This window comes from Strix uralensis, chromosome 17 (genome assembly GCF_047716275.1).
Source record: "Strix uralensis isolate ZFMK-TIS-50842 chromosome 17, bStrUra1, whole genome shotgun sequence".
NCBI classification, from domain to species: domain Eukaryota; kingdom Metazoa; phylum Chordata; class Aves; order Strigiformes; family Strigidae; genus Strix; species Strix uralensis.
The window spans coordinates 2,826,900-2,849,049 of NC_133988.1; the positions used below are offsets into that span (position 1 = coordinate 2,826,900).

Below are 22,150 nucleotides of genomic sequence, written 5' to 3' on the forward strand. Positions count from 1 at the left end.
TCCAACGCCCAACAACCCCTTCTGCAAAGAAATCCTTCCTAAGAGCCAGCCTGACCCTGCCCTGGCGCAGCTTGAGGCCATTCCCTCTTGTCCTGGCGCTGGTTCCTTGGCTCAAGAGACTCATCCCCCCTCTCTGCACCCTCCTTTCAGGGAGTTGTAGAGGGCCATGAGGTCTCCCCTCAGCCTCCTCTTCTCCAGACTAAACCCCCCCAGTTCCCTCAGCCGCTCCCCATCACACCTGTGCTCCAGACCCTGCACCAGCTCCGTTGCCCTTCTCTGGACACGCTCGAGTCATTCAATGGCCTTTTTGGAGTGAGGGGCCCAAAACTGAACCCACTCATCAAGGTGCAGCCTCACCAGTGGGTAAGATCCCTTCCCTGTCCCTGCTGGCCACGCTAGGGCTGACACAAGCCAGGAATATGTATGAATATGTTCTATATAAGATGTATGATTTTGGAGCTTGGTGTGCATTGTTGGTGAAAACATTCACCCACGCACCCGGCCGCAATAAAGAAGTGTCTGCTCATCTGCACCAAATTGGCGTCAGTAAGTTTTATTCCGAGTTTTCGGTAACACTCCTGCCGCCACTCTCGAGGGCGCTGGGGACAGATGAGGGATGCCGGAGGACACGTGGTACCGCTCAGCTCCCAGAGGCATGATGGGGTGGATGAAGCACCCAGGGAGGGCAGCACACCTCACCCTGCCAGCTGCGACCCCGCAGGGGGTCCCAGTCCCAGCCAGGGGCAAACAAGGAGCTCCAGCGACCCACCACGGGTCAGGTCCAAGTTCACATTACCCGCAGTCCCATGTGGTGTCAGGCAAACTCCCATCCCACCCTTGGGATCAGGCTGGAAACTAACAGACCTGAGGGCTCGCTAGTGCCGTCACCACAGGGCCGGGGTCCCCGGCAGGTTGGGGCTGACAAACCCCTTCATGGGCCTCAGCGCCCCCCGGGAGATGCCCTGGACCCCGGAGACTCGCCGTGCAGGGACACGGGGTCCGGCTGCCTCCGAGATGGGGGAAACGCAGGGGAGAAAGGATGGGGTGTGGGTCGGTCAGGAGCCGCCAGAGCTCGGGCTGAGGGAGGCCGAGAGAACCGGGCCTTCCCCCCAGGAGCCGCCCGCACTCGCCCCACAGCGGCTGCCAGGCCCTGCAGGACGGGGACCACGGGGGATAGTGCCCCGGCCCATCTGGGGGAGAACCACGGGAATCCCGGGCCCTGGGCAGCACCAGCGAGGGCCCTGCCTGTGGGGACCGGGGATCCCGCGGGGAGCGGCAGTGCGGGACCCCCGGGCGGCCCCAGCCCCACCAGGCCCCAGCAGGCCCCTGCCTCGCTGCATCCCAGCATGCCCCGCGCCGCCCCGCAATATCCCAGCGTGCCCCGCACCGAAGGACCCCTGCCCCCCCCACTAGGCCGCGCGGGCTGACCGCGGCGCGCCTGACCGAGCTCGGCCCCGCCGCCTGCCCGCCCCGCCCCGCCGCCTGCCCGCGCTGCCCGCGCTGCCCGCCCGGTCCCCATGGCCGCTGCGGGGCGGCTCCGGCGGGCGCGGGCCCCGGGCCCCGGGCGCAGGCAGGGCGGGGGCAGGCCGGGGGCCTGCGGCGCACCGGGAGCACGCGGACGACGGCGGCGGCGGGGCCATGGGCGGGCTGGAGAAGAAGAAGGTACCGTGGGGCGGGCCGGCCGCCCCCATCCCTCCACCCCCCCGGCACCGGAGTCCCCCCTTCCCCTTTCTCCGTCCCCCCGCTCGGTGCCACGTTCACACTCTCCGGTGCCCGCCTCCCGGTACCCTCCCGTGTCGTGTTTCCCCCGCCCTCCCCCCGCCTTCTCTAGTGCCGGTGCCCTCCCGTGTCGTGCTCCCCCTCTCTCCGGTGCCTCTGCCCGCTTGTGTCTGCCCCCCCCCGCGGTGCCCGTGACTCTCCCCGCCACGGTAGCGGCGCCCACCCGTGTCGTGCCCCTCCCGCCGGTACCGGTGCTCACCCCCCTTCCTCTGGGGCCGCTGCCCCGCCGGTGTCAGTGCCGCTCCGTGTCGTGCCCCCCGCCCCCGGTGGCAGTGCCTGGCCGTGCCGTGACACCCGGTCTCCCTGCCCCCTCAGCTGGCCGTGCCCGGTGGCCCTCCTTCTGCCCCACCCCCCCCATTCGCCGGTTCCCGTTTCTCCTCCCTTTCCCCCGCCATCTCCTGTCGCGGGGCTCCCCTCGGCCCCCCCTGACGCCCCGTTTCTCCCCAGTACGAGCGGGGATCTGCTACCAACTACATCACCCGCAACAGGGCGCGGAAGAAGCTGCAGCTGAGCCTGCCCGACTTCAGGTGTGCCGGGACCCCCCCGGGACCCCCGCACCCCCCCCCGCACCCCCCCCGGGGGAGCAGGAGGAGATGGAGCCCGTGGTGGGCGTGTGGGGTGGCCCTTTCCGTAGGGAGCGGGGTGGTGTGTCCTGTGTGTCCCGAGGTTTCAGGCTGCCACAGTTTGGGGTTTGGGGGTCTTTTCCCCCCCTCAAGGGGTGGCAGCGCTGGAGGGAGAGGGCCCCAGGGTGTTCCGCGTTGGGGTACGTGGGTGCTGCGGCCCCGCGTGTCTCACCCCTGTCGCCGTTACCAGGCGCCTCTGCATCCTGAAGGGGATTTACCCCCATGAGCCCAAGCACAAGAAGAAGGTGAACAAAGGCTCCACCGCCCCCAGGACCTTCTACCTCCTCAAGGATATAAAATTCCTCCTCCATGAGCCCATCGTCAACAAATTCCGGGAGTATAAGGTAACTATCCTGCACAAGACCCCCAGGGTGGCGCTCGAGGGGCTGCTCTGGGCTCGTCCTCTCCCGCAGAGCCCCCAGCCTCCCCTTCTCCCTGCAGGTGTTTGTGCGGAAGCTCCGGAAGGCGTACGGGAAGGGCGAGTGGGGCACCGTAGACCGGCTGAAGGACAACAAGCCCACCTACAAGCTCGACCACATCGTGAAGGAGAGGTGAGCCACCACGCGCCAAGTCCCAGCAGAGCCATCCTGTTTTGGGAGGAGCTTTCCCTGCAGCCGCCTGGACCTGTGGAGCCTTCACCTCTTTAGGAATCCACCTCCTGTAAATATTCTGGAGGTTTCGATGGAAATGTGTGTCTCTGTGCTGGAGGAAAACGCCATTGTGTGCTGGCTGATGAGTGAGCAGAAAGTGCCTGGCTCTCCTAGATGGCTCCAGGAAGACACTGAGATCAATCCTCCTCTCCCTGAGTGGTGTTTTCCTTCGAGGGAGGGCTGGTGGAGGGTGAATCATGCCAACAGCATTCCTGAATTTGGTGGCAGTGAGGGAGGAGAGCACCCAGGAGGGAGGGAACCTGCTCGGACAGATCTTTTCATCATTCTGGTGGTGCCTGGGACCTCGCTGTGCTGGTGCACAGAGGGGAGAGAGAAAGAACCCCAAGAGACAGATGCTGCCCAACAAGCTCTGTGCTCGGGAGGGGAGATGGTCTGAGCACCTCACGGCCGTGCTGCTGCCTGAGCTGTGGGGTTGTGCGATCTCCCTCCGACTGCAGCGTTTGAGTCCTGCAGCTTTGGTCTGGGCCTCGTGTGCCCGGCCGAGGAGCACCGCGTGCTGGTGTGCTGCCCTGCAGGCCACAGGGGTGCTTGTCCTCGGTCCGGGCTGGGCTTCCCCAACACTCAGTCCCTGCGGGTGCCCTAAAACCTGTTTACACCCACCCTGTAAGCAGGGGTGTTGCCACGGGAGAGCTGTGAACCCCAGGCAGCTGTTTGGAGGTCCCTGTGTGACCGTGGGCTCCCCTGTCCCTGTGGGTCCCAGCTTTGGTGCTCCACAGTGCCCGTTTCTTTCTCTTGCGAGGTCTCCACCAGCCCCGTCAGCTTTTGGTGGGCACTGGGGCTGGGTGTGATTCCTTCTCCTGCCCGGACACAGGTACCCGACCTTTGTAGACGCGCTGCGGGACCTGGACGATGCCCTCTCCATGTGCTTCCTCTTCTCTACCTTCCCTCGGACGGGCAAGTGCCACGTCCAGACCATCCAGCTCTGCCGGCGCCTGGCCGTGGAGTTCCTCAACTATGTCATCGCCTCCCGCTCCCTGCGCAAGGTGGGTGCTGTGGGGAGGGATGGGGGTGAGACCTCCCTGCCCCGGGGGGGCCGTGGGGGCGGTGGACTTGTGCCCCAGGAGGGCGCTGGGCCAACTGGTGGGGAACAAGTCCTGCCAGGCCATCTGTGACACTCCCCTGATGAACCTGATGATGAGGGAAGGGACAAGGGAGCACCCATGGCCTTCCTCCCACTGAGCCCTCGCTCTGTTCCCTGCCAGGTCTTCCTCTCCATCAAGGGCATCTACTACCAGGCCGAGGTGCTGGGGCAGCCCGTCACCTGGATCACCCCCTACACCTTCGCCCACGATGTGAGTACCTGGGCAGAGCACGGCAGGATCCGTGCAGGACCCCCACTGCCTTCCGTGGGGCCGGGGAAGAGTTGAGGGACCGTCCTGCGGCTCCCGCGCTGCAGAGGCAGACGAGGCTGCGCCCAGCCCGTGGTGGAGCCCACGGGGCCCGGCTCGGGAGGCACATGGGGACACAACCCTCTTTAACCCCCCGGGATGGCTGTACCTGTGTCCCCTGTGCCTGGCAGTACCAGTCTCCCCAGTTCCTTATTTCCTCTCGTCAATTATTAAAAAATACTTTAATCAGAAATTAAAGATTAACCTGCAGGAACGAGGCTGGTGGCACTTGGGGAAGAGCCGAGTCAGACCCTGCACCCTCTGCCAGGGCGGTTCTGCCACGTGCCCTGTGTGGTCCGGGCGAGGGAAGAGCTGTGGGTGCCACCGCGCCTGGGCGGCCGCATGGCTGTGCTGCACCTTGCCAAGATCCTTGTCAGGCAGGAGTTTATCGTCACAGCAATCCCCTTTCTGTTTGCTCCCAGGCTTTCCAGGGCTTGGTACAGCTGGGTTGGGGCTTTCCAGCTTTGTGGCCTTTGATGTGGCCCGTGCTGGGGCTCACTGCAGCATCTCCTTGGCCAACCCACGTCCTTCCCAGCCGGCGTTACTTCTCGCTCCCTTGAGTTCTGGCTGTCATGGGGCTGGCCGGGTGGGTCCCTGCTCCTTGTCCTGCTCTTGTCTGGCTTTGCCCCAGGCTGCACTTCCCACCTGGAGGAGCAGAGACCTGGACTAAGCCACCGAGGTCCCCATCCACGATGGGATGAGGTGCTTCATCTGTCCGAGCAGGTCCCTTCACAGAGGATCGGCAGCAGGGCTCTGTGTAGCAGCCTGGAGAGCTCTCCCTGCCCAGGGTCTGACAGTGGTGTGGATCTCCAGACCTCGCTCTGGAGGGGGCAGGATCCTCCTCCCTGTGCCATGGGACGGGCCCCTGTCCCTGCAGAAGGGACTCCGGTCCTTCGTCCTTGTGTCCTCACCCTTCTCATGTGCCTGCAGCACCCCACAGACGTGGATTACCGTGTGATGGCCACCTTCACTGAGTTTTACACCACCCTGCTGGGCTTCGTCAACTTTCGCCTCTACCACTCCCTCAACCTGCTCTACCCCCCCAAGGTGAGGCCACTGCCTGCCCCGGGGACATGCCACGCTGGCCCCAGCCTGCTGGGACCACCCGGTGTGGGTGGTGGGAAGCGAGCCTGTGTTGGAGGGTCAGGGGGATGGAGGGGGGGATGTCTGGGGGCTCTGGGCTTGGGAGTGCCTCCCCACCCCTCTGGCTCTCCCCAGATCGACGGCCAGGCTGATGTTGAGCTGAAACCTGCGGAGGGCAAGGAGTACGCCATGGATTCAGAGAGCTACCTGGAGGTGAGGGACACTGCCATCACTGTCAGTGTGGTCTGTGGGAGGTCCCTGCGTGGTCTTGGTGTCCTGACCACAGGCTCCTGCTGGCGTGGGGCGCTTGGTGTGCGGGGACCAAGGAGCAGAGCCACATCCCTGTGTGGTGGAGGGAGCTGGTCCCGAACTAGCCCCCTCATACTGGCCAAGGGAGGAGCTGTGCTTGGCCTCAGGGGCCACTGGCCTCCCCCCTGCATGGCAGGGGACCCTCTGAAGTTGGGGACTGCAGGGTGGGACAGTACATGGAGGAGACCGAATATCTGTGTAGTCTTTAGACCTCTTGCTCTGAGAAATCACCTTCCTCCATGAGGCTGCCCCTTTTCCCATCCCCAAAGTGCTGCCTGGGCATGACGCCTTCTTGGTCTCCTCCCGCTGCAGAAACTGTCGGCTCTGAGCGCCAGCCTGGCCCGTGTGGTGGCACCGACCCCCGAGGATGAGGTGGAGATGGATGAGTTCCCAGTGGAGGGGGTAAGAGCCTGGGTGATCCTGTCTGCAGTATGTCTTGTGCCTGGGCAAAGCTGGTGGGTCCTGGTGTGGTGCTGGGCAGGACTGGCAGGAGGATGGGGACAGCACCCCAGAGCCCTCCTTGCAGAGGGACACTTGGCAGGGGCTGTTTGTGAGGAGGAGGCTGAATGCTTTGCTCTGAGCAGGAGACAGCAGAGCAGATGGACTCGAGGAAGAAGGAGCAGGAGGCCCTGGAGAAGCACAAAAAGCTATTTGAAGGGCTGCGCTTCTTCCTCAACAGGGAGGTGCCTCGAGAGCCGCTGGCCTTCATCATCCGGTACGTGGTGTGCAGGCTGTCCCTCTGCAGCCCTGCTGCACCTTTGCCTCCCCCACCCTCTCTGGCAGGCATTTTGAGGCCAATCTGCCCGACGTCCCACGGGCGAGGTGACCCCCGAGGGCCCCTCCTGCCTGCCTGACTCGGTGGCTTTGGCTGGCAGGTGCTTTGGTGGCCAGGTCTCCTGGGACAAGTCCTTGTGCATCGGTGCCACCTACGACGTGAGCGACCCCTCCATCACCCACCAGATCGTTGACCGGCCCCGGGTGCAGCAGCAGGTTGTTGGCAGGTGGGTGAGGCAGGTGGCGTGGCCCCAGAATAGCCACGTGGACTAGCGGGTGTCCCTGGCTATCCCAGAGCTGTCCCAGGCAGCCCCACAGGCTCCAGAGGTGGGAGGAAGGACTCTGAGCCCGTGTCCCTCTGTCCCACAGGTACTACCTGCAGCCTCAGTGGGTCTTTGACTCCGTCAATGCCAAGCTGTGCCTCCCCGTGGCCGACTATTTCCCGGGCGTGCTGCTGCCCCCGCACCTCTCGCCCTTCGTGACAGAGCAGGAAGGAGACTACATCCCTCCTGAGAAGCTGAAGCTGCTGGCCATGCAGCGGGGCGAGAACCCAGGTGGTGTGAGGCTCCGAGTTGAGGAGCTGGGCAGCGTTGCTGCCTCGACGGGGCTGTACCTGCTCCGGGGCCGGCGCCTGCTCTGCCGTTGGTAATGATGGTCTCTCTGTAGATGAAGAGAGTGAGGAGGAGGAGGAGGAAGAAGAGGAGGAAGAGGAGGATGACAATGACAAAGAAGAGGATGAGGAGGAAGATGAGTCTGAAAAGGAAGAGGAGGTGAAATTAAAGAAGATGGAAGAGCAGAAAACTCAGAGCAACAAGGTACGGTGCCTGGCAGCAGTCTGGGAGCTCCGGGACGCGGCAGCTCTGGTGAGCTCGGTCCCTGCTGGGGCTCTGCTCGCTGCAGGGTGTCCCGGCCACGTCCCTCTTCTGGGACCACCGTGGCTGTGCTGCTCCTGCGGCAGCCACCGCACTTCGGGGTTCTGGATCCGTGATCATGAGCTGCAGCTCCCGTTCACGCTCAGGACCTGCCGCCTGGTCTGGAGGGTGCTTGGGCCTCTTCTGCGGCCCCCAGTGAATGGCGTGGAAATGTCTGACCCTGAGGAAGGGTGGTGGGTCCCTGGCATCTGGGGTCCTGAGCTCTCCGGCTCCCCACAGGCGCTTCCCGTGAAGGTGACCGCTGGCAAACTGCGGCTGGAGGACAGGCAGCGCCTGGAGCAGGAGCAGCAAAGCGAGGAGAAGCGTCTGGCTATCATGATGATGAAGAAAAGGGAGAAATACCTCTACAAGAAGATCATGTTTGGCAAGAAGCGCAAAATCCGAGAGGTATGAGCGTAGGGCTGCTGTGGGCCAAGAACTCTTGCCTGGATCCTGGTTCTGGCTCTTCCCAAATCAGCTTGTGGCTACGAGTCACTGAAGCCGGGTCTGTCCCCATCTTGGGGGAGAAGGAGCAGTCTCTGTTTCTCACACTGTGCCCACTCTGGGCCTCTCCCTTCCGCTCCTCTGTACCTGGTGAGGGCATTGCACGAAGGTGGGCAGGGGTGAGGCTCTACAGGCCTCTTCCCCAGCATCTCCAGGCTGCGGTGTCAACCCCAACAGGGCAGAGCTCCTCGTGCTCCCTTCAGGCTGCAGCTCGTACTCAGCAAGTGAAGCTGCCACCCCTCTCTGTGCCCCATGCCTGGCCCGGGTGCCAGCAGCAGATGGGTCCATCTCTCCCACATACAGCTGGAGGCTTGGGTGGGACCAGGGGTGGAGCAGCCCTCGGTGTCTGAAGACCAGTCTGACTGTGGGTCTTGGGGGTTTCTCCACAGGCGAACAAACTCGCTGCGAAGAGGAAAGCCCACGACACTGCTGTCAAAGAGGAGAAAAAGAAAAGCAAGAAGGCGCGACGAGCGTGACAGGGCCCAGGGGCTCCCTGCAGGGCCTGGCTGGGTGGCCACACCCTGCAGACACCATTGCGTTTGGGTGAAAAACCCTCAGTTTTGCTCTTGGGACAGAAACGCTAAATTAAAACTTCCCGTTTGTAAATACACTTCCCATTGTGCCTTTCGCGGGGCTCCCTCGGCTCCCCTCTGCTGGTGCTGCTGCCTGGCCTGGGCTGTGACATCGGTGTCACAAGGACTGTCCCCTTCATGCTGGTGCCTCCTGACCTGCAGGAGTGGCAAGTGAGGAAGAGGAGGCCAAGGAGAGCTCTGGGCTCTTTCAGGACCCTCCAGGACAGCCCGGCGGGGGTGAGGAGCCAAGCCCCCATGGCAGAGCAGGAGCTCTCCAGGACTGCCTGGCATGACAGGGCATTACAGTGTATTTTTGAGGCTTGGCACAAAGAGCAGGACTTTGCCCCAGCTTTGGCGGAGAGGAGCCCGCAGCAGAGGGGAACCTGGCCTCTGCCCAGCGTGGAGCCGCCCTCCCAGCATCCACGTAGTAGGCTGTACTTCTGTTGTATTTTTATTTTTAAATAAAGGTGGTGACGCTTCCCCGGTCCATGTGTTGTCTGTTTTCTCCACGGTGGGGTGGTGTGACTGCTGTGTTCTGCCCGGTGCTGGGCACGGCGGAGGAGGAGTGGAGCAGCTCATCCATGATGTGCGTGGGGCTGGAGATGGCGCCTCATCCTGCCCTGGGTGAGTAGGTACTTGCGAGGTGGAGCAGAAGGGTCAGAGCCCGGTCCCTGCTCCACAACCCGGGGGCACCGTGGCTGTTCCCTTGCTCCTGGTCACCTTTTGCCAGTCCTTGTTCCCAGCAGCAGCTTTGGGTAGAGTCTGCTCCGCCCCAGCTGGGTGCTGAGAGCCAACTCTTGAGTCCATTTTGTTCAACCAGGGGAAGCGCAGAGTCCTGCCTGGGGGAGGAGCAGCCCCAGGCACCAGGACGTGTTAGGGGCCACGAGGTTGGAAAGCAGCTCTGCGGAAAAGGATCTAGAGGTCCTGTTGGGCACCAACTTAACCATAAACCACCAACGTGCCCTTGGGGCAAAGAGGGCTAATGGTGCCTCGTGAGGAGTGTTGAGGGAGGTGGCCCTGCTCCTCGGCACTGGTGAGGCCGCTCATGGAGTGCTGTGTCCAGCAATGGGCTCCCCAGCGCACGGAGACATGGACGCGCTGGAGCACATCCAGTGGAGGGCCACCAAGATGACTGGAGCATCTTTTCTAGGAGGAAATGCTGCAAAGAGCTGGGACTGGAGAAGGCAAGGTTCAGGGGGATCTTACCAATGGGTATAAATACCTGAGGGGAGGGTGTGAAGATGGAGCCAGGTTCTTCTCAGTGGTGTCCCATGCCAGGACATGAGGCGACAGGCACAAACTAAAACCCAGGAGGGTTCTTCTGAACAAGAAACACTTCTTCACTGTGAAGGTGACCAAGCACTGGCACATGATTGCCCAGAGAGGCAGTGGAGTCTCCATCCATGGAGACACCATGACCAGGGATGTTGGGCCAGCTGACCTTCTGTCATGGTTTGAGCCCAGAGGGCAGCTTGAGCACCACACAGCCATTCACCCTCCCCTTCCCCCTCCAGTGCTGGGAAGGAAAAAATGAAGAAAAAGGCTCAGGAATTAGGATAAGGACAGGGAGGGGTGTCTCACCCATTAGGGTGACAGGCAAAAGATAGACTGGTTAGGGGAAGAAAAAAAAGACATCACTTTAATTCAAAACACTAACAATGACACTTAACAGACAGAATGAGAGAGAGAGGAGCATTACCACGTCTTAAAAACACCTCCCCCCACCCCTCCCTTCTTGCCGGGCTCAGTTTTGTTCCCAGTATCTCTACCTCCTCTCCAGCACAGGTAGAAAAGCGCTCCTCTGCGTTCTTCCCTCTGCTCCACGTTGGTGTCCCTCTCACAGGAGACAGCCCTCCACCGTGAGTCCTCCCCACAGGATACATTCCTCTTGAGGTGCTCCAGCGTGGATCACCTCCACGTGTTGCAGTCCTCCCAGTGCTGAACTACAACAGCGGGGATTGCTTCTTCCCACAGAGTCCTGGGGGTTCTCTGGGTGGATCTCTGCTCCTCCAGTGACCCCCATGGGTGGCAGGGGGGTGGCCCTGCCCTCTCACCATGAGATACAGGGGGTCTCTGCTCTGGCACACCTCCCCTCCTTCTTCCTCCCGCTGACCTCAGTGTTCACATAGGTGTCCTTCTCATAACGCTTCCTCAAAGTCCCACCCCCCTCTCAAGTTCCCCTTCTTAAACACATTATCACAGAGGTGCAGCCACCATCACTAATTGGCTCGGCCTTGGCCGGAGCTGGGTCTGACTTGGAGCCGGGGAAGCTTCCAGAAGCTTCTCACAGGGGACCACCGCTGTAGCCCCCTCCCCTGCTACCAAAACCCCCGCCGTAAAAACCCTGCACACCTCCAGAGGTGCCTCCAACCCCACTGGGACGCTGTTAGGTCGCTTGCCAAGGAACAAGGCAAAGGTTTTGGGGGCTCGCTCTCCCTCTCCCAGCAAGAGGCCAGGGCAGCGATTTTTTGCGTGAAGGAGAGGTTATTTTGGGGCTCTTGGCTAAGGTAAAGCAATGCATGGAGAAACTAGGGCGGCCCCAGCATTGGTGGCATTATCCCCCCCCACCTTTCCCCTAAATCCTGTTTCTTTTCCCCCAAAACAGTCACCCCCATGTGCCTTTCCTCACCGGGGCCTATGCACAGCCCTGAGGCCTACTCATGGCTGTCTTCCTTCCAGGGAGAGGAGGAGGGTAATGCTTGTTTTTGTGCAAGATATGGGGTTTTTTTTTCCCTTTTCTAGCCTATTTTAGAAGTTGGGAAGGGGTGTCCCAAGGTGGGGGGACTTGCTGTGGGGTTTTTGTAGGGTTTTGGTGAGCACGGCCTGGTCGGGGTGTGAAGGTTGTGTTGTCTCATGGGCATTACGTGAACACCCTTGTCTTCAGCAAAGGTGAAGGCTGTGGTATCTCATGGGGCTTGACAGGGACACCCTCGTCTGCAGCTGTGCTGAAAGCAGTGATATCTCACGGGGTTTTTATGGAGACACCTGGTTCCCAGCTGTGGTGAAGGTTATGGGGCCTTTTATGGGGACATGCGGTCTCTGGCTGTGGTGACAGCTGTGCTGTCTCATGGGGCCTTTGGTGTGGACGCCATGTCCCCAGCCATGGTGAAGACTGGTTGTCTTACGGGCTTTTTGTGGGGACACCCTTGTGCTCCGCTGTGGTGAAGGTTACGTCATCTCGTGGGATGTTTTGGAGGACACCCTCTTGCCCAGCCCAGCCGAGGTGAAGGCTGTGCCACCTCATGGCACTCCTGTGGGGAGTGGCAGTGAACTCACCATGAGTGCTGCCAGCCCAGGGGGTTGATAACCCCCAGCAGTGACAAGCAACAGCACAGATAAGGAACTGTCAATAACGGCCCACCTTTCTTTTCTTCTTTCATTTTTTCTTTTTGTCCCTTTCACCCTCTTTTTATTCGTTTTTTTAGCTTTGGGGGCTTGGGAGAGTTTTGCCTTTCTTTTCCCTTTTTTTTTTTTTTTGCTTGCTTTTTCCATCCTTCCTTGTCTTCACGTCTCAGAAAAGGAGGGGGTTTGACCACCTCTGAGGCTGCACCCCCAGAACCAGGCTTCCACCATGCAGTAGGAGACCTTGAAAGGGGCTTCCCAACCCCACGGGAGCCACTGGACACCCGCGCTGGGACAGCAGATAAGGAAAGGGCGGTGGGACCGGCAGGCAGAGACAACTGCAGGCAGCAGCCCCACTGCCAGCCTGCCTGGCCAGATGACCACGAACCAGTTGCACCACCCCAACAGCCACCAGTTCCCCTTCTTTCACCAACACTAATGACAGCTTTTCTGCCCGATAAAAGCTCCTGACGCCGCACCTGGCCAACGAGTGTCTGACGGGGCCAAGCCCTGGCCCAGACGGGGTGTGCCACCGCAGTGCTGCTGCCCGCCGCTCCGACCAGCTGCTCGTGCTCCTCTCCAAATCCCTCTGGATCTCCAGCTCTGGCACGCGTTTCCCCAGCGGTCACGGTTTTCAGTGTGAGTGCTTTCTTTGGACCCCCAAATCTGGGGGGTGATTCACTCTGCCTGCTCCCAGGTCAGGGGATGGGGGACAAGGGGTGGGGGAGCCCTCCTGGGGATGGTTTACACCCCATGGAGTGTGGGAGATGGGGCGTCACAGCTGCCCAGCTCCTTTACATCATATCTCAAGGCTGTGAGCATCCCTCCATTGAGCTGCCACATCCCAGCCACTGCAGTCCTCTTCCAGCTGGAAACCCTTCACAGCGCCATCCCCCCAAAAAAGAGGGAAACCTGGAATTAAGAGGAGAGGGGGTGGGATGGCTCCTTGCCCCTGCGCTGCTGTTTCCAGGGCAAATTCAGGTAAGAGGATGGAAAGGCGAGTGGCCAGAGCCAGAGCAGGTGGTGGAGCCAGGGGTGTTATTTAATCCGATGTTGTGGTTATTTCATGCAGCAGCCATTACCTGTGACACATGGGCCTCTGGGGGGGCGGAGGGAAGAGATGAGTGATAAATCCCAGGCATGACTCCAGCCAGGGCTGGGTGCAACTGGAAACACGTCAAATAAGAGCTCGGGGGGGCTGCGTGCTTGCGGCGCGCTCGGGCGTTACACTGCCTCTGAGCAGTGTCCCCATCCCAGCAGCAGCCTCTGCCTTCCCCGCGGCAGGTGGGCACGTCCCGGCGTTGAATTTTGGAGGGCGCGCTCTCGCGCTTGCTTGTGCTTGCTTGCACGTTTGCTTGCTCCTCTCCATCGCCCAGAGGTGCCCGTTCCTCTCCGCTGCCCACGGCCAGCCTGGCATGGCTGGCACAGCTTCGGGCTTTAATTTTGAGGAGCCAGATGGGATCCCTCGACTGGGGCTGGGGACACCAGGGGATGTCTGTCCTGGGAACATGCCAGCGGGGCCAATGCCTGCAGGGAGGCAGCAGCTCTTCGTCCCTCTTCTTGCGATAACAGAGGATATTCTGGCTTTTCTCGTCCCCCAGCACTGGCTGGGGCTGTCGGGGGTTGCGCAGGTTAACCCCAGGGTGAGAACTGGTCCTGCCGAGGCAGGGCAGGATGTGGCAGCTGCCTGCAATGGGGCAATAGCTGCCTGCCCACCTGGGGCTCGGCAGGGTGACCCCAAGCCCTGTGGGGACAAGCTCGGAACCCCAAACACCTCCATCATGGATACTCAGGTGGGTGCCGGGCATGGCCCAGGGGTGCCCTGCGGTTACGCCCCAGGGAGCAGGCGGCTGGGTCAGGGCTGTGGGGCCACACTCCCCACCCCAGGGTGAGCTCCAGTGGCAGGAGGTGACAGCCTGGCCATAAGCCGTCCCATGGGAGGAGGATGGTGGCTGGTGAGTACTGGCCCCGCAGGGAGGAGAGGAGCTGGGTGCCACCACCAAGGGGCAGCCATTGTCACCCGCTCAGCCGGCAGCACCCCGGCTCCCACTGCCGTGGGTGCCGGCTCACGGGGCCAATCTGGGCTGGGGGCTGGCGGTGGCGTGGCGGTGCAGGGGAGCGGAGAGGCCGGGTGTGGGGCCGGCAGTGACAATGTCCCCGTTGAGGCCGGCACCGCAGATGGAGACAAATGGCCCCCTTGTTTTCGGCGCTGGCAGGCAGCGGGCAGGCAGCGGGCTGAATGCCTCCTCTGTGCCGCCGGGAGTGGGTGGGGAGACCGGAGGCTCGGGGTGGCAGCAGGCACCCAGGGCCTGGCCCGGCCGTCCCGGGGGAGCCGGGCAGTGCCCGGCCGCAGCCCCGCATCCCTCTCGGCAGTGGCTCATTTCTCTCATTCTTTTTTCCCCCTTCCCAGGCCAGTGATACGGGGCTGGGATACTGGTGATGCTATAAAGATCGTGGGCTGGTGGGGAGGCTTTGGAAAAGCCAGCGTTTGCGGGGAGCTGCCTGGGACGAGCTTATTCCATGTCGGAGCAGTATTGGCACCCCCGACCCGCGCCGCCCGCTCCCCCTGCGCCCCGGCCAGCCCAGGAGAGGAGAGGGACGGCTCACCGAGAGCAGCTTAAGCAAAGGAAAAGGTGATGTTTGGGGGGCGGTGGGATGCTTGGGGGGCAGCTCTATGGGGCAGGGTGCCAGGGGGCAGGTGGGGATGGGTGTTTGCACCCACAGGGGTGTACAAGGGGGACTGGGGGGTAGGAAGCACCATAGCTGTGTGGCATTGGGCACGTAGGAAAAAAAGAGCATGGTCGTGGGCTTGTAGGGGCAGGAGGAGCAAGCAGCAGGTGGATGTGTGTTGTCTGCGGTGGTTTGGCCTTAAAGGAGATGGCTCCTATAGGAAAAACCCGAAAGAAGGCTCAGAGATGTCCCCGGGGACCAGGGGAGCTGCTGGGACATGGGGACAGGGCTGTGGAGCCGTGTGGGCCATCCTGGGGGGTGATCCGTGGGGAAATGGCTGGTGCAGCCGCGTCCTCCAGCTGGGAATTTCAAGCAGCCGGCAGAGAGCTGGCGCCGCGGCTGCCCCGCGCTAATGGGAGCCCCAGGAGCAACGCCTCCATCGCCGCATTTTTCCTGGCGAGCTATTAATAATTAAGCCACTCATTTAAGGTAAAGTCAATAGAGTAACTGGGTAGGGAACTGTTTGCCCGAACAACCCCAGGGGAGCCAGCCTGGGTGGAGCGAGACATCCTCTTGGCATCCCGGTGCGTGGGGCCAGGGTGCTGTGCTGTCCCAGGGGGATGGCGGGGTCCCCCGCCGGGCCGGGAGCTGCGAGGGGAGTTAACAGCGCCAGCTCTCTTGCTTCGGCAGCGCTGTGCCCCGTGGCACGGCGCCAAGGACAGCCTGCGAGCTGGTGGGATGCCGCTTCGCTCCCGGCTGGCAGCACCCACGCAGGTGGGTAACGGGTGTCCCCTCCGGCGCTGCCCGGCTCCTGCCAGCGGCTTTTCCAGGTGATGCCGGCACTGCGGATGGTGACCATGGCGCGATGACGGCCACAGTGTAAGACCAAACCCTGGCTGCTCCCAGGCACGCGAAACCCTCTGGGCTTCACACCCGTGCTGTGATATTGGGGTAGGGCCGTAGCCACCCGCTGTGGTTACACCGTACACCCCTGTGTCCCTGCCATTCCTGCCACGCTTGCCAGCGGCTCAGAAAACCGCCTGGGAAGAGGTGGGATGTGACCAGCCCTGCCAAACCCGGTGGTCCCTGCTGCAGGGCAAAGGGGGGGAGTGCCTGGGCGAGCTTGGGCGCGCTTGTGGGGTGCCGCCATGTGCCCCCACCCCATCGGCATCCCCCAGCTGCCGCGCTGGGTGCCAGGATGAGCTGTGCCCAGCACCCAGCCGCAGCCCCGGGCTCCGGTTGCATTTTCCATTCATTATTCATCGAGCTGGAAATCTCAGCGGCAGGAGGCAACTGGGGGGGGGGGGCCGAGAGAGGGGGAGGCAGGCGGGAGCAGCAGCTGGGGCTCGCTGTGCCCTGGGCACCCTTCACGCTGGCCGGGTAACCTTTCTGCTTGGGGTTTAGCTTAGAAATCCTTGGGGGTCTTTGCTACGTGGGGGTTGGAGAGGCTAAAATGCGTCTGGGTGTAAACCACGGCTCCCCCAGCCGGGATTTCGTGTCTCTGAATTATCTGCTGGAGCTACGAGGCTCTAAGGGAACGATGCTGCGGCAGGCTCAGGGGGCTGGGGGGTGTTTGCAGGGTGTTATTCACTGGAGTGTGGCCAGCCTTGGCCGAAGGATGCCTGGGAGCCAGAGGGGTGCTGCTAAATGGGGGTGCAAGGCTGGGGGGGCCGCCCAGGGCTTTGTCCTCCAGGTCTGGGGGTGCTCCCCGTTGCTGGGCTCAGCTCCCAGCCCCCCCAGCAGCAGCTGCCGTGGTCACGGGTGGCTCGTCCCCTTGTCCTGCCTCAGAGGACAGCCCTGCTGCAATGCGGTGGCTGGCGCACCGGAGCTGCCGGTGCCCCCCGTATCCCCGGGCCTGCGGCGAGCGGCGGCGGCTGGGCAGGTGCTGCCGGGGGCTGCGGGGGGAGAACGGCACCGGGGAGGGGGCGGCCTGGGGGGCGGCGGGGCTGGGGCTGCCTGCTGTGGGGCTGTGTGTGCACGTGTGTGCATGTGGTGCATGTGAGCGTGCATGTGTGAGTGTACATGTATGTGCATGTCCGTGTGCCTCCCTGGGCATGCATGTGTGTGTCCCTGTGTGTGCACAGAGGTGTGTGTGTCTGCCGGGGTGTGCATGCATGAGCGTGTCTGTGTCCTTGAGGGGGATTCGTGAGTGCATACGTGTGTGTGTGAACATGTGTGTGTGTCCGTGCATGCACGTGGATGCACGAACACGCACAGATGTGTGGGTGTGCATGCGGGGGGTGTGCACGGAGACGTGTGTCCCTACGTGCACGCACGCGTGTGTGCATGCATGGGTGTTTGTGTGCAGGTCTGTGTGCAATCGTGCATGTACCTATGTGTATGAAAGTGTCAGCTGTGCATGGAGGGGGGTCCTACCCTGCCCCGGACCCCCTTTGTCCATCAGGTCTGCGTCCCCCTGGCCCCCACCCCAAGCCACCCAAAGGTGCGGGTGCTGTGGCCCGAGGGGAGCCGCGAGCCCCCTTGCAGCCGGTGCTGCTGGAGGGGCTGGGAGAAGCGGGCAAGGCTGCGCTGGGTGGATGTCACAGCATCCAGTACATCCCGAGCTGATGTAGCTCCTGATCCAGCCTGGAGATTTTCTTGCAAAAAGGGATCCCAGCCACCCTTGGAAAGCTCCTGCCCATGTCAGTGATTTTTCGGTGCCAGGGTGCAGCCTGGTAGAGGATGTTCACTCTGCGGGCCCCGTGGCACAGCTCCTTTCTCCCTCCCATCTCCAGCCCTGCAGCCTCTCCAACTGCTCGTGCATTGGGCCAGGGAGTGGCTTTGGATTTTCTCAAGGCAGGCAAAGGGTGCACAGGGCAGCCAGAGCTGCTGCTCTTTGGCCATGAAGCCATTGCGCCCACTGCCAGGACACACATGGTGCTGGCTCACCTCTCTCCCTGCAGTGCCAGTGCCGAAAAGCCCAGTGAGAGGCTTTCCAGGACTTCCCATGCCTGTGAGATGTCCCCGTGCCTTATTTGCTTGTGATTTGGGTCTCACAGTCCCCTCAGTCCTCACTTCTCCATCCCCTGGTGCTAACAGCTCTCCTCTCTGCCGGCCACAGGTGACCAGGATGCTGCACCATGGGAAGCACTGGAGGTCCATGTGCAAGGGGCTCGTCCTGGGGACCCTCCTGACCAGCTTCATGCTGCTGCTCTACTCCTACGCCATCCCCCCACTGCAAGTCAGCGTGACAGAGTGAGTGTGGGGTCCCCACGGGTCCCCCCTGGTAGCTTGGCCGTCCTGTTTCACAATGGGCATCCCCAACCAGAGGTGGTCCTGGGGCTTTCCAGGCTCTGGTGGCTTCACACCGAGAAGTCCCCTTCCTACAGCCTCCTGTTGGAGACCGCGCCCTGTTTCATGGCAGGGGGAAAGGTGAACCTTAACTCCTTGGGGGGCAGGGGACACACCCCAGGGGGGACCCACTGCAAAATGGCAGCCAGCACTCATCTCTTGGGTGATGGAGGGGACAAGGAGGTGCAGGAGAACTCCTGCTCACCGCAGCTTCATATCCTCTGGGAGAAGGAAGCATCACAGGAGATGTTCCCTGGCAGCCAGGAGCAGCAGGCAGAGCAGAGACAGTTTTTCAGGAGCTCTTTATCAAAGGCTCGTCCTTCAAGAGCAACCAGAGAGCTGGCACATGTAAACTCTCACCCACAGAGATAGGCACGGGTAGGTTCAAAGCTCTCTGCTGCCTGTCATGGTGAAAGCTGGCGCTCAGCAGGGCTCAGCTCCTGGCCATCTCTCCTGGTATTAAATTTATCTCTAAGCTTATAAACAAGATTCGCCTGTGGGTGTTTCATAATCTACGTCCTGACCCATGCTGCCGGGTGGGATCGTAATCAAGGATCAGCTTTGCAACTTCATTAACGGTGTCCAAAGTCTCTGGACACCGTGGTCTCTGTTCCCTGCTCCGGGCATCTCAAATAACACACAAGTTGTTCTCGGTGCTCCCCGAGGGCCCATGAGCTCGTCTCTGGGGCCATGCCCTAGAATTATTTCCCTCTTTGCTGCTGTGCTGGATCCTCCACGACTCCTACAAGGGGCTGAGAGTTTCCAGACCTCGCAAGAACATTATGAGCTCCTGTCCATGGAGTTATGGCCATGGGGAGCTCATCTCAATGCACGTCTCAACATCACCTACACCAGAGCCACCGCGGCTGTGCCTGTGGGGAGAAATGGGGACCCCCTGCTCAGGCTGAGCTGATGCTGGTAGGGACTGACCACTGTGAAGACCCCCATAGTGGCACATCCTCGGTGGCTGGGGTTGTCCAGAGGTGAACAAGCTTGGTTTGGTGGCTCAGAGGTTCATCTGATGTCAGGGGGCTCATGGGGGTGGTGGGCTCTGCCCTGCTCACCAAGGGGCTCCTGCCAGGTTGGTGCCCTGGTCCCACTGGGTACATGACTGGGGGTGAAGGGAGCTCTGCCCAAAGCCGGGCTTACCTCTGCTGGGGAGCTGGGGGCAAGAACTCATCCCCAGCTCCAGCACCCATCCCCAGGTCCAGCTCCTCCAGGAAGGAAAACAGCTGAGCCTTCATGGTGGCTGGGCTGCATTGGCCAAGCTGCCCTCACCATGGTGTCCTGTCTCTTCTCCCCACCAGGATCCCCGTCCCCTCCTCCTGCTCCTCCTACCCAGCCCCCGGCAAGGCGCCTGCAGTGGCCAATGGCACAGGCAGCCCCTCGGGATGGAGCTGCCTGCCCAAGCTGAACATCATGTTCATGAAGACGCACAAGACAGCCAGCAGCACCATCCTCAACATCCTCTTCCGCTTCGGGGAGAAACATCGCTTGAAATTCGCCTTCCCCAACGGCCGCAACGACTTCTACTACCCCTCCTACTTTGAGAGCAGCCAGGTGCAGCACTACCGGCCAGGCGCGTGCTTCAACATCATCTGCAACCACATGCGCTTCCACTACGAGGAGGTGCGCAAGCTCCTGCCAACTGACGCCATCTTCGTGACGGTGCTGAGGGACCCTGCCTACCTCTTCGAGTCCTCTTTCCACTACTTTGGGCGCGTCATCCCCCTCACCTGGAAGCTGACGGGGGACGACAAGCTTGCGGAGTTCCTCAGGGACCCTTGGCACTACTATGACACCAACGGGTTCAACGCTCACTACCTCCAAAACCTCCTCTTCTTTGACTTGGGCTACGACAACAACATGGACGCCAACAGCCCACTGGTGGAGGAGCACATCCAGGAGATAGATCGCCGTTTCCACCTCGTCATGTTGCTCGAATACTTTGACGAGTCCCTGGTGCTGCTGAAGGACCTGCTGTGCTGGCAGCTGGAGGATGTCCTCTACTTCAAGCTCAATGCCCGGAAAGGCTCCACTGTCTCCCGGCTGACACCTGAGCTCTATGAGAAGGCCACTTCCTGGAACCTCATCGATGCCAAGCTCTACCGCTATTTTAATGCCACCTTCTGGCGTAAGGTGGAGGCCTACGGGAGGGAGCGGATGGCCAAGGACGTGGCCGAGCTGCAGCGGGAGAATGAGAAGATGAAGAGCATCTGCATCGACGGGGGACACCCTGTGGATGCCAGTGCCATCCAAGAGTCCTCCATGCAACCCTGGCAGCCGCTGGGGGAGAAGTCCATCCTGGGCTACAACTTGAAGAAGAAGATCAACAAGAAGCACCAGAAACTGTGCCGCAAAATGCTGACGCCCGAAATCCAGTACCTGACCGACCTGGGGGTCAACCTCTGGATCACCAAACTATGGAGCCGCGTGCGGGACTTCCTGAAGTGGTAGGGGACGGTGGGTGCCCCGCTCTCCCCGGGGAAGAACCAGGTGCTTTTCTTTTTCTTACTCATGGTGTGTTTAAGTTGGACGTGAGCAAAACTGGCTGGAGGCTCCAGCACCCAGGAATGGTCGGGGGGACCCTTCATCACCTTCCTGCAGAGCCCCAGCTTGGGCAGGAGCCTGTGAGGGGGCGTCCATCACCCACTGGCAAGGAGATCAGAGCCTCTGCCTCCACCCCAGCCTCCGAGGGGTCAAGGACTAGGGGCTTGGGAATGTTTTTTTCCAGCAGGATCCACTTCTTCCTTCCCCGTGGAGAGGCCGGAGGAGGTATTCATGAAGGACATCACCTCGTCACAGCGGGAGCAGGACACCCATTCCCACGTTGCTGGAGGCAGGGATGTGCCCAGCCAGCAGTGGCAGGGGCTCCTCCTGGCCCGGGGTGGGCAGAACTGCCAGCACGGAACCCAAACCTCAAGGGGCTCCTCTAATCACCCCATTTCCCTTGAGCCCTGGTTTGGGGGCTGCCTGTCAGAGCCTTGCTGCACCACTCCAGGGGGTTCCAGCCCATCATGTGATGAGTGTGGCACATTCGCAGCCCACCCACAGCTGTCAGCCCATGGCAGGCTGTGATCCGAGGCCACCTGGAGCCATTTGGAGAATGGAAAACCCACCTCAAAAGCTCCGGCATTTATCAACGGGCTCATGGTTCCCGCAGGTGAAGGGCATACGTGCAGCAGGTCCCCTCCCAGCCCCCCGTCGTCCCGGTTAGAGGGTCCCGTGGCCCCAGTCCCTACAGAGGACATCCCAGAAGGCCCACGGGGTCTGGTGAGAACTGGCGTGGAGAGGAGGTGGGAAGCAGGGTCCAGCGGCCACCGTCCCAGTGATGCCATCCCCCAGGCACGGGGGGAAGGAGGCCGAGGACAAGGTCTGTCCCTTCCCCATGGTGGGGACAGCCCTTGGGTGTCCCAGCCGGGCTGGATGACACTGGCAAAGCCATGTCCTGCCGAGAGCGGCCCTGGCTGGGCATGGAGGTGGCACCCATGGCTGAGCCTCCCCGGCAGCGAAAGGACCCCCGCCAGCCCCCCAGCCCGTGTTCTGCTCCCTTTGTAAAGACCAGAAATAAAAAAGCAATTCTACTTTTGTAAGATAATTGTATATTTGGCAGTTTTTAATATAAGGATGGTCCAGCTGGTCTCCATCTGTCTCCTTCTTCTCCAGTGGGTGGGGAACTCCCAGCGTGGGGCCGTGGCCGCAGCAGGATGCTCCGCCGGTGCCCGCTCCTCCCGGGGGCCGAGATCCTGCTCTGCCCAGGGCTATGTCCCGGCAGCCCCTTGGGGTCCCGGCTCTGCTCTCCCCGTCAGTCCTGGGGGTGGGAGCCCTGTGTCCCCACCACAAGCGGGGCACTTGGATCTGTCCCCACTGTCCCTGCAGAGCCACCTGCGCTGCTGGGGGCTGGCATGGGATAACCGTGGTGTGCAGGTGCCACCAGGAAGATCTGCTGGTTTTGCAGGGACACCGGACCCATGGGACAGCCACCAGGAGTGACACAACTCACTTGTGCCACGGGGTCCCAGCTCCGCCGCTGACAGGTGCACCCCGTTTTCAGGGGTGTCCCCAGGACTTGTACTGAGGCTTCTCCAGCCGAAGCACCCAGCACCACCAGTACTGGGGTGGTCCAGAATGGTCAGTCTGGAGCCACCGCTGGGGCCACCAACTCAACTGCATGTGACACCGCCCAGGGACACTGGGACAGGTGCTGCGGGCACAGAGCTTGGGGCACCTCCT

At 61.7% G+C, this 22,150-nt stretch overlaps 2 protein-coding genes across 4 annotated transcripts; both read left to right on the forward strand.

Moving 5' to 3' along the window:
- Positions 1-1,532: 1,532 nt before the first annotated feature.
- On the forward strand, positions 1,533-9,101 carry PES1 (pescadillo ribosomal biogenesis factor 1). Its single transcript, XM_074887286.1, has 15 exons — positions 1,533-1,662; positions 2,227-2,306; positions 2,593-2,746; positions 2,844-2,953; positions 3,885-4,056; positions 4,276-4,365; positions 5,392-5,508; positions 5,680-5,757; positions 6,166-6,255; positions 6,438-6,568; positions 6,729-6,854; positions 6,997-7,181; positions 7,294-7,442; positions 7,779-7,946; positions 8,432-9,101. Exons 1-15 carry the CDS (start codon positions 1,639-1,641, stop codon positions 8,516-8,518), a joined length of 1,761 nt encoding a protein of 586 aa, XP_074743387.1. The 5' UTR covers positions 1,533-1,638; the 3' UTR covers positions 8,519-9,101.
- Positions 9,102-14,254: 5,153 nt separating this feature from the next.
- Positions 14,255-21,559, forward strand: GAL3ST1 (galactose-3-O-sulfotransferase 1). Of its 3 annotated transcripts, none has more exons than XM_074887473.1 (3): positions 14,255-14,589; positions 17,688-17,821; positions 19,225-21,559. In XM_074887473.1, the coding sequence occupies exons 2-3, from the start codon at positions 17,697-17,699 to the stop codon at positions 20,372-20,374; spliced, it is 1,275 nt and encodes a 424-aa protein (XP_074743574.1). In that variant the 5' UTR covers positions 14,255-14,589; positions 17,688-17,696; the 3' UTR covers positions 20,375-21,559. The 3 variants fall into 3 exon arrangements, with proteins under 3 accessions (XP_074743574.1, XP_074743573.1, XP_074743572.1); XM_074887472.1 differs by lacking the exon at positions 14,255-14,589 and adding an exon at positions 15,959-16,006; XM_074887471.1 differs by lacking the exon at positions 14,255-14,589 and adding an exon at positions 16,228-16,508.
- Positions 21,560-22,150: the final 591 nt, after the last annotated feature.